General features: G+C 44.2%; 2 protein-coding genes across 3 annotated transcripts; one reads left to right on the forward strand and one right to left on the reverse strand.

The window, feature by feature from the left end:
* Nucleotides 1-239: 239 nt before the first annotated feature.
* LOC127333066 (ADP-ribosylation factor GTPase-activating protein AGD5) lies at nt 240-5,545 on the forward strand. 2 transcript variants are annotated; one of them, XM_051359385.1, is made up of 11 exons: nt 240-475; nt 1,325-1,383; nt 1,906-1,996; nt 2,595-2,649; nt 2,744-2,834; nt 2,920-3,082; nt 3,777-4,017; nt 4,173-4,351; nt 4,454-4,702; nt 4,795-4,850; nt 4,993-5,545. In XM_051359385.1, exons 1-11 carry the CDS (start codon nt 425-427, stop codon nt 5,150-5,152), a joined length of 1,395 nt encoding a protein of 464 aa, XP_051215345.1. In that variant the 5' UTR covers nt 240-424; the 3' UTR covers nt 5,153-5,545. The 2 variants fall into 2 exon arrangements, with proteins under 2 accessions (XP_051215345.1, XP_051215346.1); XM_051359386.1 differs by having other exon boundaries at nt 3,780-4,017.
* Nucleotides 5,546-5,942: 397 nt separating this feature from the next.
* LOC127333065 (elongator complex protein 1) lies at nt 5,943-11,279 on the reverse strand. Its single transcript, XM_051359384.2, has 6 exons — nt 10,882-11,279; nt 10,321-10,635; nt 7,153-10,244; nt 6,870-6,968; nt 6,402-6,723; nt 5,943-6,268 (listed from the first exon to the last, which is right to left on the reverse strand). Exons 1-5 carry the CDS (start codon nt 11,041-11,043, stop codon nt 6,405-6,407), a joined length of 3,987 nt encoding a protein of 1,328 aa, XP_051215344.1. The 5' UTR covers nt 11,044-11,279; the 3' UTR covers nt 5,943-6,268; nt 6,402-6,404.

Consider the following 11,279-nt stretch of genomic DNA (forward strand, 5'->3'; position numbering starts at 1 on the left):
AAATCTTCCAATTCTACCGTCTTTGTGGAATGGCAAATTGGCAATGCCCCAGACCCCAGTTGACGTCAAATCCAATCAAATTGGAAAAACTAAGGGCGGTGCAATAGTACGTGTGAATCAGAATGGATTGAATTGAAATATTCCGGGCTGAAATAATCGCTGTCGGCCGTGGGTTAGGCCACCGGACCCTCACAACACCGTCACTATAACAGCACACAAATAAATAAAACTCGTGAACAAAACAAAACCAAAGAAAAACCAGGAAAAGAATATCGCGCGAGGAAGGTCAAGCCGCGAGAGAGGAGACGCACAGATCCCTCCTCCTCTTCCTCCTGCACATCTCCTCCCCCCCACCAGGCCGGAGCCGGAGCCGGAGCCGGAATCCTGGTTCCGTCCCGGCGATCCTCCCTTCCGGCGATCAGCCATGAACGAGAAGGCCTCCGTCTCCAAGGAGCTCAACGCCAGGCACAAGAAGGTCCGTCTCCTCGCTATCATTCCCCCCCTCCCTCCAACCACCCCGTTAGATCGGACCCGTGCGCCGCTGCTCTGACTGGAGCGCGAATGAACGGGCAGCCGGCGCCGGCGGGGTCCTCTTTCTTGGCGTGATTCGGGATCTGCGGTGACGCGGATCTGCAATTGGCTCCTGGCTGCGCGCTCATAAGGAGAGGGGACGGGGGCAGATCCGAGCTTTGCTTCGTTCCGTTTCGTTTTGCTGATACCAAGAAACGGACCAGGCTGCTGGTTTGCGTTAGCTAGCTCGATCGGAGGACCTTGCCGGATTCAGTTCGCAGCTGGAAATCGCCACTCGCCAGTTTGGTTATAAATCTCTAGTAAATATCATCTACTATCCATTACGGATTTCTGTTCATTGGGTTGGAATAGAGAGAGAACACAACGCTTGGCGTTCTTCTGCCGTACCAGTTGCTCATTTATTTCTTTGACAACGACTATTGTATCTTCGCGATATTAATATATTCCCTTTATCGAAAGAAACTACTGCTCTATCCTCTCATTCGGTACAGTAGTATTTCCATCGAATAACGGCAAGCATGAGACCAAACATCACATAAGCTTTGTCCCTCATGAGTATGTCCGCGCATGTATGTATGTATTATGAAACAGGAGTAGTACTTCGTGCAAGTAATCTCACTGGTTGATGTCGCATGAAGCAAACTTGCTATTGCTAATTTCCGCTTTGTGAAAGTGAAACAACAGCGCATCTGATCTTTATGTTGCGACCACATTCTTCTGTTATGCATGTTACTACTCGCATACGTCTTGTAGCCTGTATAACACATTCTCATTCTTCTCCATTTATTTCCAGATATTGGAAGGCCTTCTGCGGTTGCCGGAGAACAGAGAATGTGCAGACTGCAAATCAAAGTGAGTGGTCCTATGCAGTTTGCTATTGTTTTAAACATGGCTATCGATGATGCACTGGACATAATGTTATTCAGATTTGCCTAGAGTATTTTTCCATGAGGACATGGCCTATTTTGGTAGCCAACTGTTTACTTTGAATCATGAATTGAACTAGCCAGTTGTCAACCCCGTGGGCTGACCTGTGTTATCTTTATAGAGTTATAATGCATTGTAATTTGTTCTGCCCTACCTTCTGTTTCAAGTTCACTGTTTTATCTGCCATATAGTGTGCATGCGCAAGCAGGCGTACCACGCTGATCTGTCATTAGTTCCTCGTACCTAAAATGGTGAAAACTGCAACCAGTGGATAAAAATGTTGACATGAAATCGGTCAACTGTAATTTTCATTCTAGCTAGCTAGTCCTCTCCCTCATATCTTCGTTTGCATCTGTGGATGCTTTTACTGCATGCTCTGCAGATTGACACTCGTGCTTGCACCTGTGGTTCTAGTCATCACTTGCTAACACTTTGCTAATACTGCAGAGGTCCTCGATGGGCAAGCGTAAATCTTGGGATATTTGTATGCATGCAGTGTTCTGGAATTCATAGAAGCCTTGGGGTACACATATCGAAGGTCGGTGACTAATTAGTTGCATGAGTTTCACTGCTTATTTATTTTCTGACTTAAGTCTCGCCAGAAAGTTTTTCCGGTCAGATAGTTGTTTTGACCAAATGTGCTCCAAGCCGCAACGGTGATGTCTTGGCTTGAGGTGAACAACTTTTCAGGACAATCTGGGCATGCTAGAGTTTCTTTAAATGTCAATTATTTTTTAAATTCATTGCCTTCTAAAGGGGTAAACTAGGTTGATGTAAATATGGGATAGCACAACCCAGTAAAGAGGTCACCATGTGACCCATCATACACTGCAAGGAAAATGGTACTGCAGGCTGCTCTCCTTTTCATGGATTTTAACAATTCATTTACTCCTACATTTCTGTTGGTTACCATATTCCCTTCGTTTGTAGCATTTCAGTTCGATGTTGGTGTGCAGAAACCAAAATAGTGTACTTGCCAATACCAGGAGAGAACATTAACAGTTCTTTAGTTCCTTATGTTCAATTCTTTGCATCACAAAGTTTCATCCTTTCATATTCTCTAAATATGCACATTTGAATGTCAAGTAGCATTCAGTCTTTATAATTCTTACAGAAAACTCTTCTTACTGACACAGGTAAGGTCTGCTACTCTTGATACATGGCTGCCGGAGCAAGTTGCATTTATTCAATGTATGTATTACTCTCTTCTGAAGGTTCTTAAGGACAATTTCCATAAGCAAAATCTCATGTAATTTCTCGGATGATTGTATTTATCCTCCTGTAGCAATGGGAAATGAAAAAGCAAATGGCTATTGGGAAGCGGAGCTGCCCCCTAATTATGATAGGGTTGGGATAGAAAACTTCATCCGTGCGAAGTATGATTCTTTCGAGCTCTTTGAGTCTATTGTAATTTGTTCTCCTGACTACTTGAATAATGTGAACATCATGTCTGAAATATAGATACGAGGATAAGAGATGGATACCGAGGAATGGATCATCAAAGCTGCCCTCTAGTGCTCGAGATGAGAAAAGTTCAGGCCAAAGATCTTCATTGGAGCAACACCGCGCTTCACCAGCTGCTACGAACAAAATTGCTCCAGTAGCTTCTAGGATGCACACACAGGTAGCCCTTCTGCATCGCCTAAAGCTTTTACTAGGCAACTGTTGATACCTGGTTCTGGTGGCTTTGGTATTTTACTTTTTTTGTTCTTCAGGGTAAAGCTCTGTTTAAAGATCAGCACCCTTTCTTGAACTCAAGCTAAATAATTCATGTTACAAAATTCTCATTTTTATCCATGTTGCAATTTTTTAATTAGGTAATGATTGTTTCACAACTGCGTAAATTCATGACCATTGTATGCTAGATCCCGATGAAGTGTGTGTTATATTACTCTTGTTTGGCCTTGATAACCAACTTTGCTAGTAAATCAGTGGCTTCATCTAGCTTACACGGTCATTCTCTGCTACCATGATAATGTGATACCTTGGGACAGATTATTTAATGAAACATCGGTATCATGTATGCTGACCGGAAGTGCAAATTTATAATCGGCGCATTTCACATTAGATTGGCAGTTGGTGCATTATCCATTTGTTGTTTCAAGTGATCTTGGAGACTTGGAGGGATAATGGCTTCCTAATCATTATGTAGTAGCTTCTGGTCAAGTACATATTTATAGTTTATTTCCCGTCTTTGACAACCAAGATTGTTGATAACACTTGTAACCAATTAATTGTTGTATCAACTATCAAGTAATATCACATTGCACAAAATTTTCCTTAGTTGGTAACCTAACCTTGATTTTCACTTTGGAAAGCAGGCATCTCCTCAGCCAAAAGCAGAACTACCAGTTCCCAAGGTTGCTTCGCCTCCTCAGCCAGCGAAATCACCTGCTAAAGTCGACGCAACACCCCCAAAAGTTCATCAGCCATCGGTTGCACCACCTCCTAAAGTTGACTATGCCACTGACCTCTTTGACATGTTATCAATGGATGGACCAACTGAGAAAGAACCAGAGTCATCTTCGAACGATGACAATGCTTGGGATGGCTTCCAGTGTAAGTTTTTACTAGTGATCATTCGAATGAGGAATTATTCTCTTATTATGAGCAATTTTTTGTCTCTTTTTCTTGCATCTGGTGGAGACGCTGTTATTTTTGGATTGCCATGTCAAATCGTTTTGCACTTTCTCATGGATATTAAAATTATTCAGCTGCAGAAGCAGCACCTAGCTCTGTGAAATTGGATACTGCTAAGCCAGTAGAAAGTAAGGCCCAGTCTACATCAGGAATAGAAGACTTGTTTAAAGACTCACCAGCGGTGGCAGCATCTTCAGCTCCAGCTGTTTCCAAAGCAAACCCGAAGACAGATATCATGAGTCTGTTTGAGAAGGTCAGCACAACCACTCCTTGCGCTAATGTTTTGTGGAATGGATCAGACCACATAAGAGCACATGTAGACTTACCTCAAAAAATGTGTTGTTGTTTTTTGCAGTCCAATATGGTATCACCATTTGCTATCCATCAGCAGCAGCTTGCTTTTATGAATCAGCAGCAAGCTTTCCTAATGGCTGCTCTTAAATCTGGAAATGCACCCCAAATGGTTCCGGGGAATGCCAGTCTGCTAAATTCGAATGGTTCTAATGCCCCCAATGGAAGCTTGCCTTCCCAAAACTGGCCAAATCTAGGTTATCTAAACCCTTCATCGATTCCAGCAGCAGCACCACAGAATGGTGCCGCCAAGGTGATGACTCGTAGATAATTTTGATGAATATGCATGTACATTATAATGTTGGTTATATTGTTTCTTCATCTCTCTGTTCTATTGTTTGGCAGGCTGGGGCCAACAGTCAGGACATCTCTTCTGGCAACTTCAGTTTTGGTTCACCTGGGTAAGTTCTGCTGTCTGACTCTTAAATTTGTGGCCCAATTTGTACTTGAGCAATAGTACATTTGGGAACAAATTTTATATTTTGTGCCTTGAGTAAAGCACTTCATAATTCAGTTTTTTCTGATGCCACCTGTTTGTTTCAGCATGTACAACAACATAAGTTCAGCAATGGCTTCAAATGGGGCCACAAGCGCGAGTTCTAACAAAAGCACATCATCTCCTGCCTCTTCTACCCTCCCCTCTCAATCAGGCAAAGAGTACGATTTTTCCTCATTAACTCAAGGAATGTTCGGGAAGCGATGAATGCTTTGCCATACTTGGAAATGGTCTGAGTGGCCTCCAGTTGACGATAAACACGCAGAATTAGGGAGAACCTTGGGGGGGCTTGTACACTCTTACTGAGGCAGCTTTTCTTCTTGTGGATACATAGTTACATCACCTTGTGGCTGTGCTGGACCAACAAGAGTGCGGGATATAGCAGAATGTTGCTCATGTTGTTTCCTACAGCTGAATAGTCTCATATTGTTTCAGTGATGCCAAAAACATTGAACAGAGGATTCCATTGTGGCCTTGTTGAACCTCCATTTATGAGAGTGTAATGCAACTCTTACATTCTCTTGTTCAGGGCGTAGTTGCAATACCATATACCGATTACTTTGTATTGTACAAGAATGATTTGATTCTGTTGTTTTCCCACGTGTGATTGTATTCTTGTGACTTGAGATTAAAGTGCCCTATTAAATGCACTTAACCACGCGTTTTTACTGGCATCTGTTGGTGTATGAGAAGGTTATTGCATGGGAGAGCTGCTATTCTTCCAGGAATTACACAGTATCCGACGGATGGCAGTGTTGGACGAGAATCGGGCACCTAGTATCGGATGGGAAGCAATTTTGTTTGCATGCGATGGTGTTCTTGGTCACTACTATCCGCCGAGACAGTTAATTAGTTGTTTCAGCCTGTTCTCCTTGCTTTCTCTAAGATAGATAGCAGCATGTCCCCACTGAAAAGTATATTACTACTGTAGTATTTATTAGTTGGTACTGAAAAATACTACAGTAGCTCCATTTTCAAATATAGATGTTTTTACTAGTTAGCAAAACTCAGTGGCATGCTTCAGTTCTGCCAGAAAAAAAAATCAACTGTTGGTACACAAACAAATATATCACTACAATTGTGATAAACTGATGGTGTATAAACTTTGCTATCCAGGATACATAATACAAGTACAAAACTGCCGAAACATATACTCCACTTGGACGTAACCTATCCATCCACCAGTATAAAGAAATACAGAGATAAGAGATGTTGGAATAGCTGCCACCCACGCAACAATTGGGTTACCCGCCCCACCCACTGCCACCGCGAGAGTTGCCCTGTCCAACCTCCCTGTGTCCCAGCAGCTACATGCTGGCAAGCCTGAAACAATATTTAACAAACCACAGCACCACTGTTAATCCATTAATTAAGAAGCATATTAGTAGCACTACTTCATTTCAAAATGGAGTACCGATCAGTCATCAGTAAGACAGTCACTCACTGGAGTACATACCAGTCATGGCGGTGACAGCGCTTTGATTCGCCAAGAGGAGGTTTCACCAGTGGTAGGCTGATGTGCTCTCAGCATTTTCGTGTAATGCTCAAGAGTATGCGCATTCTCATCAATCTTGTCAGTAGAGATTGTATCCTCGGCCAACTTCACTGCAGCCATTTGCGATACTTCGAAACTATCTCCAGCCAGCTGCACCTGACGGGCGGTATCTTCTTTCCCCAACTGTGTTAGAACTACAAGCAGGCTCCTAAGCTCTTTCTGTGCACCGGTTGCCAGAGACATCCCCTTGAGATGATCCACAAGTGCCATCTCCTCCCCAGGACTGCGCAAACAATGTTTCAAGGGAAGTCAGACAACATAAACAGATGAACAAGCAGAAAAATGTAGCAAATAGTTTGGGCTTTGGCACTTGAAGAAGCAATTAGCTCCGAGTGAAATAATCTGGTAACAAAGAAACAAGTCGCCTACCTTCCAGCTCGTATCTTGCCAGCTTTCTTTTGACGTCTTGACCCTCGTGACTTGCTGACACTGCTAGATACGACCGAGGCACTAGATTCCTTGGTTGACCTGTCCACACAACATTTTAGGAAACCACACCGAATAAACAATCCGTGAATTACAAGAAACTTCTCAGAGTTCTTTCTAAAACAGCAAGGTATGTATTCTGTAACTTAAATACTGAAATAAGCAAGATGGAATTGCAACATAAAGAACAAGCATTTGTGCAACTTAAAACCGTTGAATGACAAACCTCGTGGTATATGCACTCATTTCGCTGAAGCTAGAGCTGACTTCTGAAATGTTGTCGTCTTCAACATCCATAAACCGGTCCTCTGACTTTAGTTTAGCTGCAAGCGACAATCTCCTCTGCCGCACAGCGACATAACGTGCTAGATATTTACCCACCTTCAGCAATCCTTCCTGATACTCAGATATCAGCAATGCAGCACATTCCAAAGCAGCATCTCTAACAGTTTCGACTAGATCCTGCCTGCCATGCATATAAGCTACTCTAAGAGCCTCTTCCCATTCTCTTGCCGAGATGTAGCATCCTACACCTCTATCAACATCGGAGCAGTAATCCAGTGCAATCTTAGCAGCATCTCCTGACTTCCCAAGTGCTTGGAACTCATCACATAGCTCCTGTGCTAGTTGAAGAATTTCTTCCTTTTTGAACTTCAAAAGACCAGCAACGGTGAACACACCTCTCCAGTCCCCGCAGGCATGATAAGCTTTCAAAGATTTCTGATATGACAAACAGCATTGGTAAGTTATTGCCGCTTCTCCAAAGCATTTCTCTTCAGAAAGATGGTCACCCCATGCCTCAAGAATTTGGTGCCTTTTATCTGGGTCACTGAATAACTGGAGGCCCAGCGGGAACAGCTGAGGGTTAGACTTGAGGAGTCCCATGCAGTCCTCATGGTACTCATTGCCCGCAGAAACAATGTTTCTGAGAGCACTCTCATATCTTGCAAGTTTTAAATCTACTGTGTACCTCATAATAGCAGGAGGCAGGCACTCGAGACTCTTGAGAAAAGGAAGGAACTCCTTTGGATCTTTCTGGGAATTTAAAGCAACTATAGCAGCAAGGTTCAGATCATACAGTCCCAAAGCAGCATTAAAAACAGCTTCTGGTTCGGTTAACCAAAGCAAGTGCTTCAAAGACTCTTCAGCTGATGGGTACAGCTTTCGTCTGGCATCATCAACCCCAAGAAGTTCCAGTTCTCGGATGACTTTAATTCTATTTAGTGCTTCTTCCAACAATGGAGGTTCACTGCGTGCCAAAGTGGTTAATATGCAGAGTTCTCTTGCTGAGCTTTCTTCTGTCTGTTCCTCAAGGGCTTTTCGAATTGCCATCAGTACAGACGTTACTTTGTTCTCTGAGAAGACGCCATACGAGTTCTCATTATCCACTGAGGTTGTGCACTGATCAGGAAACGGTATGTAGGTCTCATACAATTTGCTGCTAACATTCTCATTCTTAATCGAGCAAACAAATTCAGTGATGTGGCTAAGGTTATTGACTTCTTGAACCAAATCTGCTGCTGACTTGATAAAAGCTTTCCATCCACAATAATCAACCATCATATTGAAATCTATCCGATGGCGCCTTACCATGTCCATTGCATCTTTGAAACGCCTCTGGACCAGTGCCTGAACAATTGAGACAAGTACCAGCTTTCTAGGGTACATACACTCTAAGTTACCACGAGTTGTTTGCACTATGACAGCCGCTTCATCACCGTGGATAACACCAACCAATTTTGCTCCTTTCTCCCACACAGTGATATGTTCTTTGCTTTGCTTTGCTCGAGGATGGCTGTTGACATGGCTATCAACTGTCACTTGGCCGTTTTTCAGTAAAATCTCATTTACGTCCACAATGAACAAAAGATCCTGCTTAGTAGTTACAAGCAAGTGGGTTGCAACCTGCTCAGTAGCTCCATAAGCACTGGAATAGAATGTGAAGCTACTGCAGTTGTTGCTCAATAACCTTTTCCCCAGATGTAGCTTACTGCTGTCATCAAGTCCGAACAGAAGGGTCCGAACCAGACCATTTTCATGGCATAGAACAGCATTCATCAAAGGACATGATGCTGGGAAGTCAAAATCAGGAGAAACTTCACCGCCATGTATCAGTGCCGTCATTCTCGACATATTTACATCTGAACAGTATTCAACAATCTTTCCTCCACTTAATTGGATAAAAGCCGAACCTCCTTTTGCTGGGTTTCGGGAGACTCCAATAACTGGACCCTCCAGAGGCACTCTCTTCGATACTCTAGCTTGCCAACCAGATGAACTCACTGAACCTGGTAAAGAGTCCTCAGAACATACAAGTTTGATCTCATTGACAAAGAACAGTGAATCATGTTTTTCTTCTAAGTTACTAGCTTCACTGGAGCTAATGGGTGTTGAAGAGCAGTAATCTCTGTAGCGACAGATACCGATCAAGGTACGTGTATCTATCAAAGTGAGGTGCATACAGTTATTCAAGCTGAAGTCAGAAAAGCAAGGGTCAACACTTATCCCACTGCCTTCAAACTCTTCCCACGTATCTGCCACCGGAAGTTCCACAGCACATAAGCTACCATTTGAAAGATAAGCAATCAAATGGTTCTTTGAAATCTTGGGTACAAAAGAAACCTCATTCACGGCACAAGGAAATGCAAGATAGAACAGTGACATGGGGGGTGGCATGAGGCCCAAACTGAGAGGAGTTACAAGGATACGTGAGCCATCAATAACTAGTGCAACTGAAGTCTCACTGACGGCAGTAGTCCATGTAAACCTGTGCGTAATGACTTCACCTCCCAGTGTCCAACAAATGAGATGCAGTGGTTTTGTCGGATCCCAAGAGAAGTTCACTCCCTCTTTCTTAGTGTAGCGCAATTCATGCTTCAAATACCAGTGATTGTTACTGCACGACCATATTTTAATAACATCATACTGGCCACAGGAAACTAGAGCAGCCAGAAGTTCAGAGTTGCAGTTCCATTTCAAAGTTTGGATGACAACCTCTGCTGGTTCATCAATAGAAAAGCAGCTCCTTTCTAAGCCATTTGTCTCATAGAATACAATGAGAGGGCACTTCCCCTCTGTTTTCCTTTCATGGGCAGTGGCAACCTTAGCCCCACTCGGCATCCAGTCTAGTGATTGTCCCATAAAATTCTTGATGTCTGAAGAAGAATGCACCTTCCCGGATTCACGTTCCCAAACAGTAAGCTTTTTAGGGCTGCCATCTAGGCCCCCAAGAGTAGCAAAATATTTCCCATCACCCCTCCAAGAAACAGAACTTTGGATCTGACCACCAGAATCGTCGATCTCACATGGAGCAGTACCCTGTGAAAAAAGCATGTTTAGGACAGAGAAACATTTTAGATCACATTTTGAGTCAGGTCTGGTGTACAAAGCTTACTTGAGGGTCAATAGAAGTCTCAAACAGCACTTCCCAATCATGTGTCATGACGAGCAGTTGCCCGAATCCGGTTGTTACAGAGAGAAGCGCACCATCAGGGCTAGAGGCGACGGTCTTGACACCACCCTCTACTCTTCCTACAACTTCAGTTGTTCTTTCCTCCACATTATACAACAAGAGGCAACCGTCTGCTGAACCAAGGAGCAGAGACTCCTTCTCCATCAGATAGTCCATGGAAACTATGAAATCTCCGGGCTCGAGAGCAACCTCCTCCACATCCGAGTCTAGACTAGTTTTGCCCCATTGCAGCGGTTGCTGCGAGACGAAGCAGCGCAATCGGTAAAACAGGGGATATTAGCAAAGCGGAATTACTCAACATACCCAGAGATTTTCTAGACTGAAGAAGCATTTCCTACATTCCAATGAATTGTAGTGTAGCATTACCATGGTAAATCGAATATGTACGAGTTTTTTCTATGTTGTAAAATATTATTCAGAATTCAAGCGGGAGCCCACAGTCGCGATCAAATTGGATGGAATTCGTGAGCTGAGGACCCGTACCTGGGTGGAGGCGAGGAGATGGACGGAGTAGAGGAAGTTGGCCGAGGAGACGAAGAAGGCGCGGTGGCGCTCGGCGTCGATGGCGGATACGGCAAGGGTCTCTCCGTCGAGCTGGAGCTGCAGCTCCTGCGCGACCCTGGTCACAAGCTTCAGGTTCTTCATCTCGCCGCCTCCCCCTCCTTAGTCGCTGGCGGCGGTGGCGGCGCCGAGCGAGAACGGTGAAGACGGGGGACTTCCGGCCACGTCGACGGCACCGGCAAACGAGGGCGGAGATCTGGGGGATGTGGTGCGATAGAGGAGGGCGGGACCGGAGGTCGAGCTCGCCGGAGTGAGGAGGCGCGACGGACGGCGGGACGAAGGGCGAGTGTCTAGGGTTTGGGGTTTTTGGAAAAAAGAGA

Source organism: Lolium perenne, chromosome 2 (genome assembly GCF_019359855.2).
Source record: "Lolium perenne isolate Kyuss_39 chromosome 2, Kyuss_2.0, whole genome shotgun sequence".
NCBI classification, from domain to species: domain Eukaryota; kingdom Viridiplantae; phylum Streptophyta; class Magnoliopsida; order Poales; family Poaceae; genus Lolium; species Lolium perenne.